A 23,878-nucleotide genomic window follows, 5' to 3' on the forward strand; every position below is an offset into this window, starting at 1 on the left:
ATGGTAGAGAATTTATAGAGACCTTTCATTTTGCTCACCAGTATTCCCTCCCTTTCCTAATATACACACCTGTACATACACACACACACACACACACACACACACACACACACACAGGTCCCATGAGCCCATCTTACAAATGCCTTTTTAAGGATATTAACCAAATGAAGCCACTCAAATGAGAAATGATTGCCAAAAAAAATCCATGGTTCTAATTGGCTGACAAGTCCTTCCTAATCAGACAGTTTGTATTTTCCCATTCTTCCACAAATAAGTGACCTGTTCTGCTAGCCAGTCCTTCTGTGTTTGCAGAATCTCTCCAGACACTCTATGGCAAGCACCTCTGTGCCTCTTCTCTGGGCTGCTGCTCTTAATTTGAAAGAAAGGCTTGCTTTCCAGGCAAGGCCTTTGGGTGGATGTTACTCAGTTGGAAATATTGCCTTGGAGATGTGCTTTGTGATTTGCTTTTCTCTGTGCTTTCTCTCACTTAGAATTGTTTCTGGATTTCTCTAAAACCTCCCCTTCAGCCTACTGTCAAGGAGATGAACCTACACATCTGGTTTTCCTTGTGTCTCCAGCATTGTGGTTTCTTGTTCATTTTCATTTCATGACATTGAAAATGTCAAGGCCTTTGGAGGATTTCATTTTAGACATTCATATCCATTGTGTTCGGTTCACCCACAGTTTTCTCTGTAAACGTGATCCCACCAGGTATAATAATAGTGATGTATCCATGTCTACTGGGCACTTTGTACAAACTGGATATTGTGCTAAGCACTTAACACTCATTATCTCTAAATCCTCATAACAGCTCTACATTGATGCTGCAGCTTATATTCGTATTTTATAGTCAAAGAAATTGGGACTAGAACTTAAAGATGTTTGCCCAAGGCCTGCATGTTCAGAATGATGAAGAAAGGTACAATTTTAACCTAAGTAGTCTGATTCTAGGGCCAAGGTCTTAACTGCTATATGATAGAGATAAAACGTCTGGAGCACGTGCTTCTGAAAGTAAATGTGAAGGGGAACATCCGAGACTGGGTGTGAGGGGGACTCCTTCAAGCATTTCACATTCCAGACAGATCACTGACTGCATAGCCGATTATGGGGCCCATTACTCCCCTAAGGGACCACAGGAGGAGTCACTTCAGCCACAACCATTTTTGCCTCTTTTCACAAATAATAAGATCATCCATCACCACCTTTGTCTCCTTGTCTGCTGAGAGGGACTGGTTCTTTTAGCCTAGGTTTTCCTGGCTTTGTGATGAGTGCCATGTGTTTTGAAAATAGTGCAGGAAGACAATGAGCTCTTTTGCTTTGTGGCTCCCTCATTAATTCCAGAGGCTAAAATGAAGGCCAGAATTTCAGTCTAAACAGCTTCATCAGGTCTCCCAAGATGATAGGAAGAAAAGGCCATCCAGATCCCTAAATTTTGACCTATTGCAGGTTTGAGCACACTCCAGACTTCCTAATTCCTTTGTGTCCATTTATCTGGTAACTGTTCCAAGACTTAGCTACTCAGTAGTGCTGGTGGCAGGATGTCCAACTCCACCCAATGGCATTGCTTGAGCTGCCTCTAAGCACCAGGCTCTTACTAAGTGAGAGGGGCTCCCAGCTAGATTTCCCATCCCAGCAGCTCTGTTCCCACTCCAGCAGGAGGTGGAAATGGCCATAGGCCTTAGACCTCCTCCTGGCTTCTCCCACAGCCTCCTCCCTCAGAGCAGAACTCACCAAACCTGCTCCCTGGTGCCCCCTGGTGGACCTTGTGACCTTCTGGAAGAAGTCCTGCTCACCACTAATGCCAGCAGGCTTCTCAGGATCCAGCCCCTGGCCTGCCAGACGGATGGTATCTGCCAGAGTCCTGGCTTGGCTAGACACTTGTCCCAGTCCTGTCCAGCTAGTCTCATTGTACAGCCTCACAAGCTGAAAGAACATAGACCAACTGAGGAGGACAAATCAAGCTAACTGGAGTCAGTTTGTAATAAGGATTCCTCTTCCAGAGACATGAGCAATGACACCCAATTAAGACTGCCAATTGATGGGTGGGCTGAGGGCAGAAAGGCTCCAGCTATTCGTGCCTGCCAGTGTGCATGCCCATTGGTAGTGCCTTCCCACACTTTCTCTGTGTCTGGCTCATGACTTGCTATTGGACTATGCAACAACAGCAGTCATGAGGCAAGCAGAGATGAAAAGGCAATTACACATGGGATGAACCCTGGTCCTCCTGCTGTTCTTGGAACCCTGCTACCAAATAAATATATCCAATCTGGCCTGTGGGATGACTCAGTTACCTCAGTTGCCTTGTCTGACAGTCAGCTGACTATCAGACACGTCAGGGAAGTCACCTGGGATGACCACCGACCCCAGCTGAGACTCAGTGCATCACAGCAAATGCATACCTTGGCTCAATCTGGGTTAGCTAAGCCAGCCCCAACCAAAGGAATGACCACTCAGGAGGGTCTTGAGCTAAATTAAATGATGATGTTTTAAGCCAATAGGTTTGGAGTAATACACAGTAGTACATGAGAGAGACAGCAGGCAAGGAGTCCATGTAGATAGAAAAGTCCCAGTTATTTACTCTGTCCTTAAACAACAACCAGAGTCAAGGACCTTACCATCTGCCTGGGTACCCAGCTTTATCTCTTTACTCTTCACAATGGCCCTGTGAGGTCGGCACTGTCAATCTCAGATCAGATGGGGAAACCAAGGACTGTGCAGAGATCAGGTGCCTTATCCAGCATCACACAGGGAATAAGTAGAAGGCTCAGGATTAATTCTAAATCCCCAATTCTTTGTATTCTCTCTCTCCCTGATAGCTGATGCTGCAAATTTCAGAGAAAATCAGCTCTTGGCAGAAATGTGGACCAGGAAATGCTTATACTTATGGGCCCTCTCTGCCCTCAGGCGTTTCTGAGCATTTTGACCTCCTGGAGTTAGTAAAGGGAGGAGGTGAACTTTTACTTGAATATTTGATATTGATATAACCAGAAAGGACGAGAATGCCATGGGATGGAGTTGAGCTCAAAGGAAAAGGCAGTTGAACAGAAGGCAATGATTGGAAAAAATGAATACAGTCTCCTGTACCTCATAGAGGTCAAACCGTCCTGCATCCCTGGCTGCCTCACCTAGTCCTCGCTGTCGTAAGACTCATACCTGGATCAGCCTCTCCCAGTGGTCCCTTGCTCCTCTTCTGTATATTTCCTCCCCCTAGGGCAGCTGAATGATCTGGTCAGCATGCTGGGTTGCCACAAGTCCCCCAGGTGACAGACATGTCTCTGAACAGCACCTTCCTTACTGTCAGACCCGGAACTTTCAACAGGGAACCACGAAAGTAGTAACCAGATCTCTGAACAAGTTTCAGTATTTTAAAATGCCTCATAGAATCTGTGCATTTCCCAGAGTTATGACTACAAATGTAATGAAAACATCAGACATCTTTATTTTGGGCTAGAATTATGCTCACTCTATGGTAATGGTGGTTCTCTTGGGAAGATTGCTCAAGATATATATGTCTATATGCGTGTTGTGTGTTTCTTGCTTCTATATTTTCCACCCAAAATCTATTTAATTTTATTATTATTATTATTATTATTATTATTATTTGCTATAGGGTGTGTATACTTACTAGAGAGAGACACAGAGAGATAGAGAGAAAGGGAAAGTGAGAAAGCAAGCCACCAGGTCTGGGATTGCATCATGGTGGACTGTGTGCGAGCCCAGGGCCTTAACCACCATGCCACCTGCTGGCCCTAGGAGACAAAATATTTTAAAATGTGGTAAAAATAGTTAAAAACAAGGGATGTTATGAAACAATGACCACACTTGTTAGTGATTGGTGGTGGTGTGTGTGTGTGTGTGTGTGTGTGTGTGTGGAGAACAAAGGCATGTTTTAAAGACGATGTGGTCAACAGGACCGGGATGGTTTCCTATCCAAAAGAACCTTGCATTGGACAGGACCCATTTGTTTGCTAATGAGAGACATTGTGTGTACAAATCGTCATCCTTGCAACCTCTTTCTCAAGCAATGTGTAAGTTTAGAGCCAGACTCTTTGCACAGAAATGACTCCATTTTTCTATAGAAAAAAAACACATTAGAGGGTCATTTCAGAGCCAAAATTTCTCTGAAAGAATTTGTAAGAAAATAATTTAGTTGAATAAATGTTTTATATAAGGCATAATGTAAAAACAGTGACCCAGCTAGAAGGTATCTTAGAGACCTTTAAGATTGGAGAAATTAGTTTTGATGGCATTGAAATATCTGTTTTATAGTAGGATGGTACTTTGTTTGACTCTCCTGAAGTCAAGGTCACTGTCACAGTGGAGGTGCTGAAGCACACCATGCCATTCTCTCTCAATAAGGGAGTCGCTAGAGTTCATGCTCTGGAGTGTAGGTAGCAGGACTGGCAGGCTGGACCCTGGATGAGAGGCTCCAACCACTACATACAGCTCCTGCACAAAAACCAGGTTCTACTATCCAAGAAGTCTTAGAAATGCTGCATCCTATACCCTCCTTTAAGAGATGCCATATAGATATTAGTCCATGGAAAGCTTTGAGAATCCTGCAGTTGAGAACTTATTTAACTTTTTAAAAATACTTGATTTTCAAACTTATTAACCAAAGAACCAAACTTATTAACCAAAGAACTCTATTTTTCCTTCCGAAAAATAATGCATTTGTGTAATTTTTAGTATTTATCTTCTCCCCAGAATGTTAAATTTCAATGTTCTAATTATACTTAATATAAGCAGCAACATTTTTGTATTATTCACTCATTTGCATAGGTTTGTGAATACCTTTGTCTCTGTTGTCACAGTTCTCTGAATTGACAGATCAATTTTCATAGTAGCAATACATTTTTCTTCACTCTTGCTCCAAGGCTCATGGATAAAGTACTCAGGAATCAGTTGAGGCCTATAAACCACAGGTTGGCCAATCTAGGCAGGCTGCAGATCCCTCATGGGAGAAACCTGCTTTCGAATAGCTCAAATGTCTTCTTGCATCTCCACCATACTCTCCTCTCCCTTGTGACTAAGTCAGGAAGCTTGTAGTCACTTATACAAGTGACCAAGGACTCTGTACAGCTCAAAGCCAAGTGGGAAGAAGCCCCTTTCTGGAAATGTGGCATGGGAGTCTGGCCTACACACAGGCAGGGCTGCCCACTCGCTGTAGTGCCCACTGGCTGAGGATTTCTCCTCCTTCCTGATGTCCTTAGTTAGATTGGGGCCACCTCCCCTCCTACTCCCACCTCAGTGGTGTTGTAAGCTTTGGTTCTTTGTCAGCACCCACTTATCAAGCTTAAACTCTAATTACACTTATCTGTGCTGAAAATTGGCTATTATCACTACTTAAACACCTCCTAATTGCAAGAAATACTTCCTTAGCAAACTGGGGACTGTTCTCCTTGTTATCACAAAAGAGCAGACAGTGCTCAACTGCTTCTCTAAACTGAACCCCCACTTTCCCTTTGCTTTTGCTGGTTCCAGGCGTGAGCAAGGTAGTGACAGTGGATGTGAAAGGGAATTGGCAGCGCTGGCTAAAGGTGCGGGACCTCACAAAAGGAGTGACCTATTTCTTCCGTGTCCAAGCACGAACCATTACCTATGGACCTGAGCTCCAAGCCAATGTCACAGCCGGGCCAGCAGAGGGTAAGTGGAACTCCACGGGAAGACAGATCCTAGTCAATTGTTACTTAAGCCTCTCACCTTATGCTTCATTGATTTGGGGATTTGTCTACATTCTCAGCAAAGCAGTATTGGTTGACTAAGAGCTGGCATAAATTCAGGAATGTTATAGCAATATGGAAGTTTTCAAAAGTACAAATTAATATGAACTTCTTCAGGTGAAATTGTTACATATAGATGCATAAATTCTTAGGTCTTAAGCATGTAAAATTTTGGATTGTTTTCTGGGAAACAAATGAAGAGAAAATAAGTCAATTTAATTTTTGAAATAAAATAAACAAGAAAATTTAAAAGTCTTCACGTCATGAAGAAGGTCCAATCAGCATGCTGGTCATTGTTTAAACACTCATGAAGCTGTGAGCAGCAGAAGCAGCATTCTAAAAGCGACACTAAGATAGGTTGAGAAGGTGGCATACACATCTCTTTCAGTCCTATGATGGCCTCTCCATTTTTTAAATGGAAAAAAAGTGACTGAGTGAGATTAAGGAACCTACCATGAGAACTTGAAATTTAGACAGATCCAACCCCACGCTGCAGGATGACAAATCCTCCCCAGTGCCAATATCTACCGTTTTTCCTTTTTTATACTACAGGTTCTCCGGGTTCACCTAAAGATGTCTTGGTCACCAAATCAGCCTCTGAATTGATTCTGCAGTGGACTGAAGGGAAAGCTGGCAACACACCCACCACAGGCTACATCATAGAGGCCAGACCCTCAGGTAGGGAAGGCGGGGCCTGGCAGGCTGCCCAGGAGCCTGAACCCCTGCCCAAGAAAGTGTATCTCAGCCAAGCTGAGATCAATCTTTCTAAGAGTCTCAGTGTCAGAGCCTTTGGTCTCTCTTTTTAAGCATTTTCCCAACAATGCTGTGACAAAAACAGGGTAGTTTTGTTGAAAGGAGAGGTTCATTTCTCACTCTCCTCCTTTCAATTTTCATAATCACAGCTGTGCTATTAACCTTACCGGCATTAGATTCATGATGTTTTTAGCCACATGACACTTACTTAGGAGGATGATAATTGTCATCAGAAATAGGTAGATGAGAACTTAGGGGCACTTAAAGACATTTTAACTCATCAGTAAAATCTAAGAGTGTTTTCAGGGACTCATCTCATTGTTCTAAATGTTTGCAACCTAGATGGAAAGAGTTATGTTCATTTCTGGTAATTATGAGTATTCTTATTAATAGTGAAACTGACACACCATTTGCTTCATTTTCTACTCTTCTCAAAATGAGGTCTAAGATCCATTCCCAACCCGATCCTCCTGAAGAATTTTTTTCACCCTTCCTTTCATTCAACTTTAATAAGTAAGGCTGAACACTATTGGAAAAGGAATTCCTGATGGGTCAAGACAGATATTAGTGCTTGGAGCTAGAGAGTATCACCAAACATAGAAAGACTTAGCAGCTTCACTGACCTTCACGTGATTGCACAGTTAATCATGAATATCTGAGCATGAAAATATGTGATGTGCCAAGGATTCACTCAGGTAGCAAACTGTCACACCCTGCCTGCCAGATGGACTACAGTACTAAGAATCATTTTAGTCTAATATTTAAAGAGGCTATTAGACCAAGAAGAAAGATCCCAAAAGTTACATTAATCACTATGTCACGGACATTCTTTCTCTCCTCCCCAACCAAATTGTTTTTGAAAAATTGCTAGTTAGATATGCCTCCCAGAAACTTCTAAGGAGAAACCTAGTATATAGAAGACAATATATATATATATATATATTTAATATATATATATTTAATATATATATATATATATTTAATACTAAAATGAAAAATTCTTCAACTCAAGAACTCATAAATTCAGGCTTACTAACCTGGGAGAATCCTAATAGTACGTGTTGAGCAAGATATTTGGCCTGTTCTGGAAACAGAGACTCCCCAGTTGGTTAATAGTCTGAGCTTGGCAGAGGACTTCTGTGGTGACTGTCCTCCCACTGCATGTATCTGCAAGCAGAGGGCCCTAGAATAGCCAACTGACTCTCTAATGATGATATTTAATTCAAGAGCACTTTCAGAGATTGGTAAGAACTGCAAATAAAAGGTCCTAGTGAGGTCTGGGCCCAAATTGAGGAATAGTGGGGGCTAAAGCAGATGATGGGAGCTGTGCAGATTTAAGAAAATAGTTCATATATTTTTCTTCCCTAATTTAGGAAGACAGAATATTCATGTATGTATTTATCAAATTTTGTTTTAAGAGAGATTTTTGCTATAGGGTGTGTGCACTCGCTCTAGAGACAGAGAGACAAAAAGTGAGAAATCACCACCCAGGGTAGATTGCCATGCCATAGACCTCCCCACTCCCCATTCTCCTCTTGGGATTTTGGGCATACACACACACACACACACACCCAGTGTGAGTTTAAGTCGCCTGGTCCAAGATTCAAACCAAGGTCAACTATGCGGGAGTCCAACATAACCATTATGCCATCTGCTGGTACTCAGAACATTTATTATACAGGCTACTTTTTCAGTTCTCCCAGCCCACTAAGGGATATATGGATAGAATTTTGGAGATCCATTAATTTGGATGGGAAAAATACATTTTTATTTTCAGTAACTTCTAACTGAAATTTAACATTTCCTTCGATGTATAATGTATGTATTAGTTTTCCAGGGCTGCTGTACAAAGTACCACAAACTGGATGATTTAACCAATAAAAATTTTTAGTCTCACAGTTTTAGAGGCCAGAAGTCCAAGATCAAGGTGTCAATAGGGTCAGTTCCTTCTGAGGGCTGTGAGGGAGAATTTGTTTCATCTTCTCTTCTTGTTTTTGGTGGTAACTGGCTCTCCTTGGGTGTTCCTTGGCTCATAAATTCATCTCTCTCTAACCTCTGCCTTTACCTTTACTTGGTGATCTTCCTCTGTGTGTGTGTGTGTATGTGTCCAAACTTCTTTTTATTTGTAAAGACACCAGTCATATGGTATTAGCAGCCCACCCTGCTGCAGCATATCCTTATCTTAGCTATATCTACAGTAACTCTGATTCCAAATAAAGTTGTTCTAAGGTACTGGGGGTTAGAATTTGAACAAATGAATTTGTGTTAGGGAAAAAAAAAAAGAACATAATTCAACTTATAATTGTAAGTGATAAACCATGTAATTAATAGTAGAACCTGTGACACTGTCGGAAGTAGCAGTCATGGATATTTTATGTGACATTCCAGCCATAGCAGATATTTGGCAGTATAGTTTACACTTGTCATTACTTTAGAGTTATAGTGTTTGTGGACTCTCTGCTAGACCTTGTTACTTAAGCTGATGAAGAAGCAGAGACTTCTAAGTTGTTCTGGGACAATGGTGGTGACAGGTGATCTAAATTCAGTTCTTTCCATACACCTTCCAAAGAGCCATGCATCTAAACAAGCAGCACAAAGAAAACCACCTATAATCCCACCTCCAGCATTACCAGGAGGCAGAGGTGACTAGGAACTAACAATTGCCTCTACATAATTGAAAGTATTACCAATATAAGTGGCTCCATTTTAAATTTTCCTTTATGTGTCTAAAATCATTCTGAGAAAGTGTCCCTAAGAGCCAACACATTGCCGATGGGGTCCATGGTACCAAGAACAGATTAAGAAACCCACAGCAGAAAACCACAGAGGAGTCTGGCTAATATCCATCTACCTGATTGCCTATCTCTCTCACTAGAGGTTTAGAACCCCAGTGGATGTGTGGCTATAAAACAGTTGTGGAAGGAGATGTTTTGTATTTCAGCCTTGTCATTGCCCAAACCCTAATAATAACGATGATATTATCGTAGAACAGTTTTGCAAGATATTACCATGGGGCAAAGCTGGGTTAAAGATACACAGCCATGCTCTATATTATTCCCTGCAACCACAAGGACTCTATAACTATCTCAAAATAAAAAGTTAATTTTAAAATATTTAAACTCCTATGGATGGTCTCCTCACCCTATTTAGTCTAGTACACCAATGTGTCTTTGAAATGAGCATTTTCATGTCAGAGACCAGCCTGTGTGACATGTAACACATCAGCAGCCAGATTCAGGTGCCTGGACTTCACACCAATGAACACATTTTGGCACTTTCTGAGAAATGATAAGGTATTGATTCTCAGACTTGCCTGTGGAGCCATTTAATTTCTCCTCAGGTTATTCTATGCTCATCCATCTGCTGTAATGAAGGGAACAGGATGCCTATTGGTTCGATGTGTAGCTTCAGGGAGTCCAGAAGGTGGTTTGAATAAGAACTAATTGGCGTGTCGGCTTGAGTTTCACACTGAGCCCTAGCCTTGGAGGGCTTGCCCAAATGTGGAGAAGCCTTCTGAAGTCAGCAGGAGGTCTGAGCTCAGCAGGCCTGAAGCCAGAATGTGGAAACTGACCCACAGGGGAACTAAAATATAACAAGAAACTGACCTGGAAAACACAGTCTTTTTCAATGAGTGTTAAAGACTTTGCTTTCACTTCCATTTTGCTACTGGACATTCAAAAGCAGGTTGCCAATGATTTTCCCTTTCAGATTGTTAACTGGACCAGAGCAAGCTGCTGGACTCATGGTCTTTCACAGAAAGTTAAGAAAGATGCCCCCTCCCTTCTGTGACTAAGGCCAGCAGCAACTCATAGTCAAATGAAACACTTTTATGGATTGTCAATATTTAAACACCTTGCCAGTACCTGAGGGCTTTGGATCTCGGCTGTCATCTATTTCAGGCCTCATTACACAAAACATTAAATGCTGTATCATCTCATTTTCTCCACCAAAGCTCCCTGGCAAGACGTCCTCCGGGCAAAGGAGTGGTTTGCTGAAGGTATTACAGGCCCAGTTTTGTTTTTTTTTTATCCAGCGGGGCCACATGGGGAGCTGCTAGCATCTGGGAAGACTGAGGCATTTTGTGTTGGGCAGTCCTTGTGGCCCAGACGGGCTGCTTGGCCTGATGTCCCCCCATCCAGCCAAATCTCTGTCATGCCCTTGGGAGATTAGAAGTTCATCAATTTTGTGGCTGTTGCCAAGGGGGTGGCCAGCGGACTCTGGCAGCCGGGACAGATGGCAATGCAGCCTTCTGCTCTTCTGTCTGCATTTTTACTTTAACCACTGCAAATTCTATTGAATAGCCCCCATCGCTGTCATAATGTGGAGGCACAGAACTGAACAGCAGCTAATGAAATTAGCAGCAGGCTAGAACACAGATCCCCTCTTATTCTCCGAGAGTGTGGTCCGTGAGTGTGGGCTCAAGGACATCACCATCAGATTCTGCCGGGATGGACTGACCAACCCATTCATTTCTCTGATTGTGAGTAAGTTTCCTCTGAATCAGTGTTTCAAAGCTCCCTGGAAGGCAATGGAAACTATGCAGTGGGCATATGCAGATGATTTATTTACACAAATTATTCTAAGGCATTTTACTGTGTAGATCACGGAGCCTCATTTACATATTTACACAATAGACTGGAATGGCACTAAAGGAACTATAAATATATTTTCCTCGCCAAAGCAGCCATGAAATACATATTTAGGATGTACCCAATGCAGGCAGACATTGTATTACTTTTTTTCCACAGATAATGTATTTATCCCAGAGATGAGAGTTGATTAGAAGACGCGCAGCCTCTGGTCCCTGACTGGGATACTCCCCAGATGGAGGCCTGAGCCGCTGCTATCCACTTTAGTCCTCCTGTGAGCTTCCCATTTATTTTGTTCACTGTCAGTCTTTGGCAACCGGAGTTTTCAATGGAACAAAAAAGAAAATCAGTATTTTTCCAAAGGTTTAATATCCGTGGAAGTTCCCAAGTCAGCACATGCAGCAGGAAGGCTGCAGCCACAGTCCTGACTCATGCTGCTGGCCCTTCATTCACTTCTTGTCTCCTCATAGCCACATTTACTGACAGCTGTCAGCCTGTACAGCCCATTTCTTTCTGGGGTCCGTCCCCATCACAGGCCATTCTTCCCATTTACACATGCATCTCATTTTGTCTTCTGCCTGGAACGAGGATCAGATAAAAGGTTTTATTTTTTATTACATGTATTTAACCTCTTGTTTAAACCCCACCTGTCCCAGTGAAAGTCCTAACCTAGACTGACCATTTATACAAAGAGAAATGGCAGTGTTTAAGAAATAAACAACTGACAGGCTTCCATTTGCTCAGAGCTGCAGGCTGACAGTTAAGTTGTTGGTTGTGTGAGTTAGTGGAACCAGAAATCTCGGGCAGTGAATGACAGTTTCATTCAGCATGGAGACCCTGTTTAATTGTCCATGAAATCAAACTTTTGTATTGGCATGGCGTCTGCCCTAATACCTGCGGCACACAGCTCAGTTCTGGGCGTTGGAGGGATAAATTGAGCGACGTACTCATGGACGTGCTGTGCAGGGCTCTGTCTCAATTCAGAGAATAGGTGATCATGTTTCCAGGTTTATTAGGACATTGTCTGGGAACAGATGTGCCTCCTACCATTTGGGCAGGGAGACTCTGGCATTGAAAGATAAAAGCTGACTCATTCTGTCTGCTAGAAACAAGTGTGGTCTGGGATAGCAGAACCTATTGATACTGGAAGATTTCTTTTTTCAGAGATCTTTAATATCAGCCACTTATTTTAGTAGACAAATGACACAATAAAGGAAGCAAAGACAAATAGTTTATATTCTTTGAAGAGATTCTAATCAAGTGAAATTTGCTCACGTTGCTTCTCACTCACCTTTCCTTCTGAGGTGGACAGGATTTTAGGTTTGTGATCACAGTGTGGCTGACTTAGGAGTATTTCTCAGGTTTTCCTGCTTACTTACTACATCAAGGTGATTTTCCTAGCAGTTTCAATAACAAGAGTCCAGGAAAGTGTTCTTTCAGGTTGTTATGTAGAGAAGGCAGTTCCAGAAGACAGGTATGATTTGAGCTCACCCACTGCATGGCTACCTCACCCTTCCTCAGACATTGAGAATTGGAGTCCAGCATGGAGGTAGATAGTACCTTTAGGAAGTTCAAAGCCCTGGCCCCAGCAAGGGGCTTCATGCTGGGATTTGTCATCGGGCAATCAATCATCTGGATATCAATCATCCAGAAGATCAGTTATCCAGGGATCGGTCATGCAGCGGATCAGGGATCTGAGGATATGGCTTTGGAAGGGTCATGACTGTCCTAGTTTTTCCCATGACAATGCAGCAGTTTGATCAGTAGAGAAGGAAAGCCAGGCCAGCGTTCCCCAAACACACTAGTGGAGTGAGCCTCTTCTGGGTAATTGAAAACCAGTTCAACTGTATGCACAGAACTGCTTTTTAGCAACTTCAAGGCTCTGCTCTCCTATCCAGAATTGACTGAGATGGGGATCATCCTGGTGCATAGAAAATCAGTTGCACAAAACTCATTATTGTTAATAGTTCTATAATGTCATTTTTTTCCTCCTAATTTGTAGAGATACTTTTCTCCATCATTGATTTATTGAGATATTTAATAGCATAATAAAAATGAGAAAAACAACCCATAGGTGAGAAGCAGAGGGGACAGTTTTACAGCTGCCAAATTTTTCTTACCCACTCATGATCCTGGTGTAAATATTAGTATGGATAAATAGCATAGTGAATTATAACTGGAGTGTAAAATGTTGAATATGCTAATTTGGAAAAGGCAGAATTAAGCAGAATTAAAATATGAACATTTCCTTCTGTTAATTCAGAAGGAAATTCTCTTGGTATGACATTCTCTCCCCCGCCCCTACATTTTTTAGTGGAAATGGATTGCTAAATAAATCGTTCTGTGTTGAGATTCTGTATCAATATTTTAAAATGTTTTTATGAAAAATGCACACAATTCCTGGAGCTATGACAGAGTGCTTAAAATAAAATGTGGCCTTTAGGTGATGGGAGAGGAAGGGGAAATCATTTTTTTAGCCTCTGTATAGAAAAGCATTACAGAAATATTAATGCAAAAGATATTCGGAGGACCTATTCCAGAGGTGTTCAGACCTTCTCAGAACAGTCTGAAAAAATCTTTCACACTTTTAGTCCCTTAATTTCAGTAGTTTTAAGCACCATCCAGTTTTTAAGAATCTGTATTTTTGTCTTTAGTCTCTTTTACATTAAATTGTCTGTCTTTTCAGAGGAAAATTATTCTACAATTCATTCAACATTTAAGGCCCTTTAAACAGTGACTTACTTATAGTAAGCACTGAATAAAATGATATTTACTGAAAACCTGCTTGTGGTAGTCCCTAAGAAAGGTCATGGGACACAATGATGGATGGATGGATGGATGGATGGATGGATGGATGGATGGATCAGTGATGCCAACAGATATTTAATAAACTCTTGAAAAATTCAACAGCCCAATGGCCTAAACCACTCAGTAAATGTGATGGTGTGCTCTGAAAGCCCACTGGCAAGAGCAACTACCTCTTCCCAAAGTGTTGAGTGAGGTCAAGATGAACCTCAAAATAATGTGTCTGAAAGGCAACATGACCTTGTTGATTTTCCTTCATTGTCTGTCCATAGATTATAAATCGTTTGTTGAGAACAGATATTTCATATCATTCCCTCTTAGGTGGGACAGGATCTGACCAAGGATATGGAAGTATTTGTGGATAAATGAAGGAGGGCAGAGGAGGAGGAAGGGGCAACAGACCTCTCCAGGGCCAGGGAATTCCTATGCAGAGGACGCGCATGTGCCCTACTGCTCTTGTGCAAAACTCACATGTGACAACATAACTCACATATAGCAATTGTTCCACATGTAAGCCTCAATATTTTAAGAGGAAAGCAGAGCTTAAGCTATGGCTTGCCATTTTGACATTATTAGCAGTAAAAGGTATCTTGGTGAGAAATTACTGTAAAAGTGAATATTTAAAAATAAGTAATCATTGTACTACATTTCTGCCTGTATAGAGATTTGTGCTGCCAAAAGCTCATTCATATCCATTCCTTTATTAACCTGTGACTATGAGGCCTTAGTTACTAAAAATTCTAAATCCTTTGCAAATATAGACTTACACACTAGCAATTTTCTTCCTGTTTACTGTTGGGCTAATCCATTGAGCATATCTGGTGTTTCAAGGTATGTGATAAGGTTGGTTTCTGATCACCCTTAGCACCCCATAAAACTGTCAGCATGTGTACATGCATATTCAAATGGGTTTTTTTTCCACCAGGTACCCTGCTTTTGAAAAGACCACATATCTGTCTGTGTCTATAAAAGAAAAAATAATTCATGAAGGATTACTACTCCAAATGAACATTTTGATCTCTGAGCCTACTTCATACCAAATGACCTCCTTAGAGATTGAACTTACTTACATTTTATTTTACAAACACTCATGTAGTGCTTAAGATGTGTGAGGCACTGTTCTGAGAGCTTTATAAATATTAACTTACTTAATCTTTGAAGCAAACCTATGATGTAGAGGCCTTTGCTATCACTGTTTTATAAATGAGGCATGGAGAGGTAAAGTACTCTGTCTAAGGTCACACAGCTAATTGGTGGGTCCAGGTTTATACCAAGGCTGTCTAGCTCCAGACTCTGTCCTTTTAACCATGATAATTTGTTGTCTTTGGTGTTTTTGATAACAAATTTATTTACTTTCTTGGTAGGTGCCTCAGAACCAAACCCATTTTCTTCTTCATGCCTCTCTGAATAAAATAGTCTGACTTTAATTTAGATTTTTATTAATGTTTTTATATATGTCAGTGTTTAAATAAATTTGATATTTTTCCTGTAGTGAAATATATTTAGCATAAACTTTAGCATATTAACCACTTTTGAATGTACAATTCAATGGCATTAAGCGCATTCATATTGTGTTCAACCATCACCACCACCATCCATCTTTCAAACACTTTTTTTAACTTGCAAATCTGAAACTTTATGCTCATTTAACAGTAACTCTCCATTCCCTGGCACCCACCATTCTACTTTCTGGCTCCAGGAATCCAACTCCTCTAGGTAGCTCATGCAAGCAGAATCATTGTAGTATTTGTCCTATTGTGACTGGATTATTTCCCGAGATTTGTGCTGCCAAAAGCTCATTCATATCCATTCCTTTATTAACCTGTGACTATGAGGCCTTAGTTACTAAAAATTCTAAATCCTTTGCAAATATAGACTTACACACTAGCAATTTTCTTCCTGTTTACTGTTGGGCTAATCCATTGAGCATATCTGGTGTTTCAAGGTATGTGATAAGGTTGGTTTCTGATCACCCTTAGCACCCCATAAAACTGTCAGCATGTGTACATGCATATTCAAATGGGTTTTTTTTCCACCAGGTACCCTGCTTTTGAAAAGACCACATATCTGTCTGTGTCTATAAAAGAAAAAATAATTCATGAAGGATTACTACTCCAAATGAACATTTTGATCTCTGAGCCTACTTCATACCAAATGACCTCCTTAGAGATTGAACTTACTTACATTTTATTTTACAAACACTCATGTAGTGCTTAAGATGTGTGAGGCACTGTTCTGAGAGCTTTATAAATATTAACTTACTTAATCTTTGAAGCAAACCTATGATGTAGAGGCCTTTGCTATCACTGTTTTATAAATGAGGCATGGAGAGGTAAAGTACTCTGTCTAAGGTCACACAGCTAATTGGTGGGTCCAGGTTTATACCAAGGCTGTCTAGCTCCAGACTCTGTCCTTTTAACCATGATAATTTGTTGTCTTTGGTGTTTTTGATAACAAATTTATTTACTTTCTTGGTAGGTGCCTCAGAACCAAACCCATTTTCTTCTTCATGCCTCTCTGAATAAAATAGTCTGACTTTAATTTAGATTTTTATTAATGTTTTTATATATGTCAGTGTTTAAATAAATTTGATATTTTTCCTGTAGTGAAATATATTTAGCATAAACTTTAGCATATTAACCACTTTTGAATGTACAATTCAATGGCATTAAGCGCATTCATATTGTGTTCAACCATCACCACCACCATCCATCTTTCAAACACTTTTTTTAACTTGCAAATCTGAAACTTTATGCTCATTTAACAGTAACTCTCCATTCCCTGGCACCCACCATTCTACTTTCTGGCTCCAGGAATCCAACTCCTCTAGGTAGCTCATGCAAGCAGAATCACTGTAGTATTTGTCCTATTGTGACTGGATTATTTCCCTTAGCATAATATCCTCAAGGTTCATCCATGTTGTGGCATATGTCAGATATTCTTCCTTTTTAAGGCTGATTAATACTCCACTCTGTGAATAGACCACATTTTATGTATTCACTCACCCATCATGGACATTTGGGTTGTTTCCACCTTTTGGCTGTTGTAAGTACTACTGCTGTGAACATGAGTGTATACATATCTGTTTAAAATTTAATCTATTTTTTAAATTTCCCAGAGGGTGCATGTACTATGAGAGAGAGACAGAGAGAGGGGGAAAATGAGAAGGAACTCCTGGTGAGTGATGATCATGCTACAATCCCTTCTCCTCCATCTCTCCCTCTTTTTGGGATTTTGGACATGCACACACATGAACCCAGCATGTTTCTCAAAATGCTGGGTCAGGAATACGAATCATGCAGTTGGTCATATAGGACCCAGCTACTTTAGTCTCCATGCCACAGACTGGCCCTTTACTCTAATTTTGTAAATGAATACTTATACTTGTAGCACCTGAACACAGATTTAAAAACTAACTGCTCTTAGGGAAGGCATAAGGCTGAGGCCACTCTGAAATGCTGCTCCAACTTGAGGATGGCAATTTGTGTGGATTTGGGGATGGCCGTGAAGTCAAAAAGCAGAAGGGAGAGCCAGGAATCAGATAGGAATATGATAGAGGGGAGGAGAATGTGCAAGAAATGACCACTTCCCCATATGACCCACACCAGCCTCTGTCACTGAAGTCAGATGTGCTCTCTAGGGCAGTTGTGGACTGGCCAGCTGGGCAGGCAGGGTGTCTGAGTGCATGAGGTTCATATCTGGGGAAAAAGTCAACTTGACCTCTGCTCTTGCTTCATTGTCCCTCTTGCAGATGAAGGCTTGTGGGACATGTTTGTGAAAGACATCCCCCAGAGTGCCACATCCTGCACCGTCAGCCTGGATAAGCTCCGCCAAGGAGTGACCTATGAGTTCCGAGTGGTGGCTATAAATGAGGTGGGCTACGGAGAGCCCAGCAGCCCCTCCACAGCAGTATCAGGTAGGAGTCTTTTACAGGGGAAATCTTAGGGGCAAAGGTCTTTTATCTCCTGAGGGCATGGGGGATGAAATGGAAGCATTGGTGAAAAGAAAGAGGATACACACCATATTTCTTTAGGACTCTCAAGTGCCTGCCTAGAGAAAATGCAGGTGAAGAGAAAGGCACCTCCCAACACCACCTATCCTGCTGGGTAGCTCCCTGCCCAACAGCCCCATGATGCCAGCACTGGCAGGACCCCAAGCTCCAGACTGTCACCGCCCTGACATCTGATCCCAGAAGCTAAGGGGTCAGGCTGGGCCATTGTATTCTCCAGGAGAGTATCAGAGACAAAGTCCTGGTCACATGGAGAGCCCAGGTTGGGGAGGGGTGTCAAGGTTGATTAGGACTAGCAGGCCAGGGGGCCTGTGTGATTGTGAAGACTCAGGTCCCTTGGGAACATTAAAATAATAATAATAATAATAATAATAATACACTCCCACTGGTCCCAAGCCCTGGACAGTGATTCGAGTAGGTATCACTATTTTTTTTTTAACTCTGCAGTGATTGTGATGCACACCCACATTTTTGAGCTAGAGTTCTGGGGGTTTAAGTGAAGGGTGAGCTAGGTGAGTATGACATGAGGGTATTTGAGAAGAAGAACTTGGCAGGAGCAAGTAGGGGCAGAAAGGAGTTTGGGAGGTGACGGGCAGAGTCTAGGCCAGAATCCATGACAAACTGAGCAAAGCGAAGGTCAGCTTCATTATTTCTCTACCTTATAAACAAGAAAAATAGGTTTCATTTCCCTTGCATTTAGATTTGCCTAAGCTATGATGTGTTTGTTTGCCTTGAAAATAGCCTGCATCCTCTCTCTTTGTCAGAGTTTGGAGAAAGGATAGGATCTGTGGGCAGGCTCAGAGACCCTAAGCCTTGTACGCCTGGTCTAGGAGTACCTTCAGATTACAGGGCTGCTCAATGAGATGGGGCTGCAAGGAAGGGGCCCAAGGACCACCCCAAAATTTTCAGAAGTAAGATTTAGAAAAATCAAAGTATCTCATCTCCTTAGTTTCTAGTATGAAACATTTAAACAAAGCCCAAAGTAGGTAAAATGAATAAGAAATCTCCAGCACCCCTCACTCTAATTTGGAGATTCAAGATTTGTCTCATGTGCTTTAGGTGTGAAAGGTTGATATAAAGCAATTCCAACTCAGAGCTGGTGGCAAAATTCAGTTCCTTACACAGAATACACTCCCTCACCCTCCCTCAAGGGGCATTGTGGCTCAAAGATTTCTCCGAAATTCCACCGCATTCAAATGCTGGCTTGGCTGCCAGCTGGACTGCAGTCAGCGTATAACATCCTTCAGTGAAGCCAGCGACTGTCACCTGCCAGGCAGTACAGGAGTATGCTGCCCTAGCGTGAGCATCCTGCTCAACAGCCAAGGCCTTTCTGTCCTGCCAGGCACCAGAGCCAGGCCCACTCTGGGCCACTTATGGGTGGTTGGTTGGGATTTGTTGGACTTGTTTTATGCAGTATTTAATGCCCAGCCTGAAAGCCTGCCTATATCGTTTGGATCCAAAATACTGCTATCTCCTAAGAAACCCTGTGGTGTTACATTATCCAAAGCCAATCCCCCCTCTTTATTCCCAGTGTACACACACTCCTTATCCATCCAATGAGATTTTGAACTTAAGGCAGATGTGTTTTCTGTGGGTTTTGGCAGCTAGAAGCAAACCTTGGGCTTTACCCATGGAAGGCTCCATGTTCCTGGGTTCCCCATGCCTCAGAACTAGCTCCCCTGGGGAGAGGCACATGGAGGGCACTGAGCGGATCTCCAGGTGCATCCAGCACCCACAGAAAACAATATCCCAGCTTTTTGTTCATACAGAATAAAACATAAGGAAGAGAGTATCCTTCAAAACAGCTTTTAAATGTTAAATGAAATTTCTTCTCGAAAAACATATCTAAAGATAGATGGGACCAGCAGTTAGCATAATGGCTATGTCGCTGGACTCCCACATAGTCGACCACGGTTCGCATCCCGGACCCGGTGGCTTAAAACTCACACCGGGTGCGTGTGCATGCGTGCCCAAGATCCTGAGAGGAGAATGGAGGAGAAGGGATTGCGGCGTGGCCATCCCTCCTGGGGGGGGGATTTTTTGGGGGGGTGATTTTTCACTTTCTGTCTGGCGAGCACACGCGCCCTATAGTGAAAACCTCTCCAAAAAAAAAAAAGAAATCTAAAGATAGAACCAGTAGTTCAGCTCAGTTTTGCTGGAGGCAAGAAATAAAAATAAATAAATAAATAAAACACAGCCCCAGCCTGTAGGGGCTCATGATTTAGTGGAGGAGGCCAATTGGCAGACAGATAAATACACCCAGTTAGTACCTGCGACCAGAGTTTCATTCAGGGACAGATGGGACCCAGGGCTCAGCATAAGCAGCGGGTGGGCTGTGAGGGCTTTGTGGGCTCAGACTTTACCCTGTAGCTAACCGGGAATAACTAAAATAATTTTAGAAGAGGATGAATTATTTCCATTTCAGAAAGATCTCTCTGGTAGCAATGTCAGAACAGATTTGAACCAGACAGGGGCAACACAGTTGGATTATGGTAGGTAGCAGAGACACAGACACACGGTGGTAAAGGAGAAGGCGAGGCCTCTTGGAGCTGTTTGGGAGAGGTCATGGCATTGAGTTAGGAGAGGGTGTCCGAGCATGGTATGTTTCTTACTTTAACCCAGACAATATTTTGAAGCAGATGAAAACAGGGGAAAATAAGCACAAAGAGTTATTTTGATGAGCAAGGTCACCACAAGAGCAAGGATAGAAAAGTCTCTGGGGTCAGAAGTCATCTGGGGGACAGAGGATCTCTGGGCCTGATTTCATAGGAAAGGTAGAAATTGCTATTGCTTCTTTCCTAAGGCCTGCCAAGGAACGGCTGGAGCCTGGGCCAGTCCCACAAGGAGAGCAGATAGCCCATGTAAAGCCAGACTTGGCAGTGGCTCTATCTTCCCCACAACTCTCATCATGTCCTTCTCTATCCTCCCTAAGAACCCCACCATTATGGCTCATGGGAAATGACAATATCTGAAGTTTCTGTAGAATGTCATTGTGTGTTTGTGTCTTTTCTTCAGCTCAAGTAGAAGCCCCGTTCTATGAGGAATGGTGGTTCCTCCTGGTGATGGCCCTCTCGAGCCTGATCATCATCCTGCTAGTGGTATTTGCCCTGGTCTTGCATGGACAGAATAAAAAATACAAGAACTGCAGCACAGGTACGATGTCTGCCCTCATCTTCCCATTTCCCGAAGTGCCCTGGGCACCCTGGTGCTAAAATGTTGACAGTTTTTCTCTCCTGGATTTACCATGTCAGCACCCGCTTTTCCATTTCATTTTCTTGTAGGTAATAAAACAGGTGCAAGAGATTTTCTTTCGGAGGCAGCAAGTCACAGCAATGCAAGAGCGCTAGATCTCTATGTCTTAGAGAAGGTGTTTATCATTTGGCCTCTCTGAGCCTCTTTCCTCTTTTGTGCCATTGCTCAAATGCAATAGTATTTTTAAGATACTATTTGAATGTATAAAGCATCAAAAGAGATTAAATATTGCACTATGCAGAATTATGGAAACAGTAAACTGGGACACATCTCAAATATATAGGTGTGGCTTATGGAGTGTTAAAGAAACCTCTCCAGGGGCAATCCTTCTCATGTACTTGAGCTTGTACCTTGCCTCATGTCCCACGGTCCTGATCTGGCCCTTTGAGGACTTGCTCACTATCATATTCCCAGCACAAGTGCTATACCTGTCATTGAGTAGGCACTTAATCAATAAATGGTTGTCATTGAATGAACTGCCATCATCAGAGAAAACAATGGGCATGGGGTGAAGACAGCCACAAGAGAGCACACAGTGACACCATTTATAGGAAGATCAGGAACGACCAAAATGAATGGATGTTTCTAGAAAGTAGCATTGTGGTTACCTCCTTGTGGAGAGGAATAAACCAGAAAGGTGTATCAGCGAGCCTTCCAGGTGCTGAATATATTCTTACCTCAGTGTGGTTGGTAGTTCCACACATAATAAGGAAACATTATGCTGCACACTCAAAAATCATTGTTCTTTCTGCATTTTATTATCTTCAGTTTTTAAAAACTTCTCATAATTTCCAGTGAGATTCTTCTTTGCATTACCATGACATAACTGAGCTTTAGAGCATGGCCTGTTTTAATCCTGATCACCATTCACCAAATCTATAGCTGAACCCAAGAATGTGGATAGTTCTGATATCACCATACCGGCCAAGCTGGAGCACTTTCTGAGCCTAGCTCCATCCCTGGAGGTTCTTCCACCTATCCATTTGAGAAAGGTGTGTCCCTGATAAGGCATTCTTAAAGAGGAATCCAGTCACCTTAGCCCTCTGGAATGACTCATCAAGACTCTCCATCCTTGTGCTGAAAGGGTTAATAAAACCAAGCACCTAAATGCCTCACCATTTGCTTTTGTAAAGTTAAGTAATTCATCCCTCAAAGAAAGGATTTATTTTTTTTTCTGTATAAATTCACTTCTAACAAGTGTTCGTAAATCAGATTTTACTCCCGTGGGATTTACAATGTATGAATGGCATGTCATTTTACTGAGTTAATGCTATTACAGAATCCTACGTCTGGCACATAGAAAATCTTTCTGCTTTTCACTCTCCTTCTCCATCTGGAAAACAGACTTGAAAAGACAGATCTGACCTGCAGCTTCCGATACTCAGCCTCACCCTGGAGTATTAATTTAACATCATAATTGAAGCCTAGGAAAAAAATATATACTTGTCTATCAGAATGTCTACCGTCCTGCCCAAGAGACATGCAGAATTTAAACCTTTGCTATTGCAGCATCATTCTACACCCTCTTTGCATGTACTACCTTATCCTCCTATCCTCCTCTGAATTCCTTTTTGATACTGATTTTCACCTGCTCACCTCCAACCAACCCAAATCCCCACTCACAAGCAAGTTCACCTTTCATTTGCTTCTTTGTGTTCTATTTGCTTTTTCTATTATAAACAAATAAAGCATTAAGATGAGATGAAGGAGTGCTGGATTCCCCAACAAAGAGGGACTTCTTCAGATTTAGAAATGGCATCACACTTAAATACCTAATAAGCCCCTGATGTGGAAGTTTAGGCATTGTCTTAGAAGTTAGCAAGACAGTAAGGAGCTTGGTAGATAAAGTCCATGCCTCAAAGAGCTTAGAGTCTAGAAGGAAAGTGAAAAGACAGAAACAAGCAGATAAGTATGTGTGACAAGTTCCTAGGTGGCAGTGAGTACCATGGGGAGAAACACTGCAGGGTGAAAACTGTAGGTTATGCTGGGAGTGAAGAAAGCAGGAGCAAAGGGATTGCTCTGGTTGGTCTAGAAAGATCTCTCTGATCTTAAGACATTTGAGCTAAGATCTATAGGAAGGGACAAGTAAGCTGGGAGAATCTGAGACACTTGATGACTGAAGACCACTTAGTAGGAAAGCCTGAGAGATGAGCATGCTCAGTATGAGCCAGCATGAGGACTGGGGTGAGAGAGAGACTCTGAGGTCAGGTGAGATGGGGGGTATAGACCAGGCCGAGCTTGGGGACAACTGTGAAGACTTGAGCTTTCCTGATGAACAAGATGAGAGGTCATTTGAATTTCTTTTAATGTTGTTTGGTTTCTCTAACTTTATTTTTTTATAAGTTATAATTTTTTAGAAGTATCTTTCTTTCTCAAGAAATGGGGGCATCCTCAACCCCCAATAGAGTTTTCACACCACAATTAACCCCCAGCCTCAGCTAGACTGGATTTCAAGCACACGTGCATGTGCCCAGCATGTATAGAGAGGCCTCAGGCCATGAACCCAAGACCTTCCCATGTGAATCCACCATCCCAGAACATTGTATTACTGTTGTGCCAACAACTGACCCCATTAATAATTTTTGTTCATTTTATCTAGTAGATTTTTTAGTGGAAACTCTTTTTTTCTTAAATTTTATTTATTCATTTATTTATTTTTAATTTGACTAGAGAGAGACACACAGAGAGAGGGAAAGTGAGAAAGGAAGCCATCAGGTCCAGGACTTGAACCATGGTCAGCCATGTGG

At 42.0% G+C, this 23,878-nt stretch overlaps 1 protein-coding gene across 1 annotated transcript in view; it reads left to right on the forward strand.

Annotated features, from left to right (window-relative positions):
* SDK1 (sidekick cell adhesion molecule 1) overlaps positions 1-23,878 on the forward strand; it is a 731,734-nt gene that overhangs the window by 689,959 nt on the left and 17,897 nt on the right. The window contains exons 40-43 of the mRNA XM_006143594.1: positions 5,485-5,646; positions 6,276-6,401; positions 17,622-17,786; positions 20,895-21,032. Of these exons, the coding sequence (XP_006143656.1) occupies positions 5,485-5,646; positions 6,276-6,401; positions 17,622-17,786; positions 20,895-21,032 (591 nt within the window). The remainder of the gene's footprint in view (positions 1-5,484; positions 5,647-6,275; positions 6,402-17,621; positions 17,787-20,894; positions 21,033-23,878) is intronic.

The sequence above is a fragment of the Tupaia chinensis genome, unplaced genomic scaffold (genome assembly GCF_000334495.1).
Source record: "Tupaia chinensis unplaced genomic scaffold, TupChi_1.0 Scaffold000101_1, whole genome shotgun sequence".
Classification (NCBI taxonomy): Eukaryota; Metazoa; Chordata; class Mammalia; order Scandentia; family Tupaiidae; genus Tupaia; species Tupaia belangeri.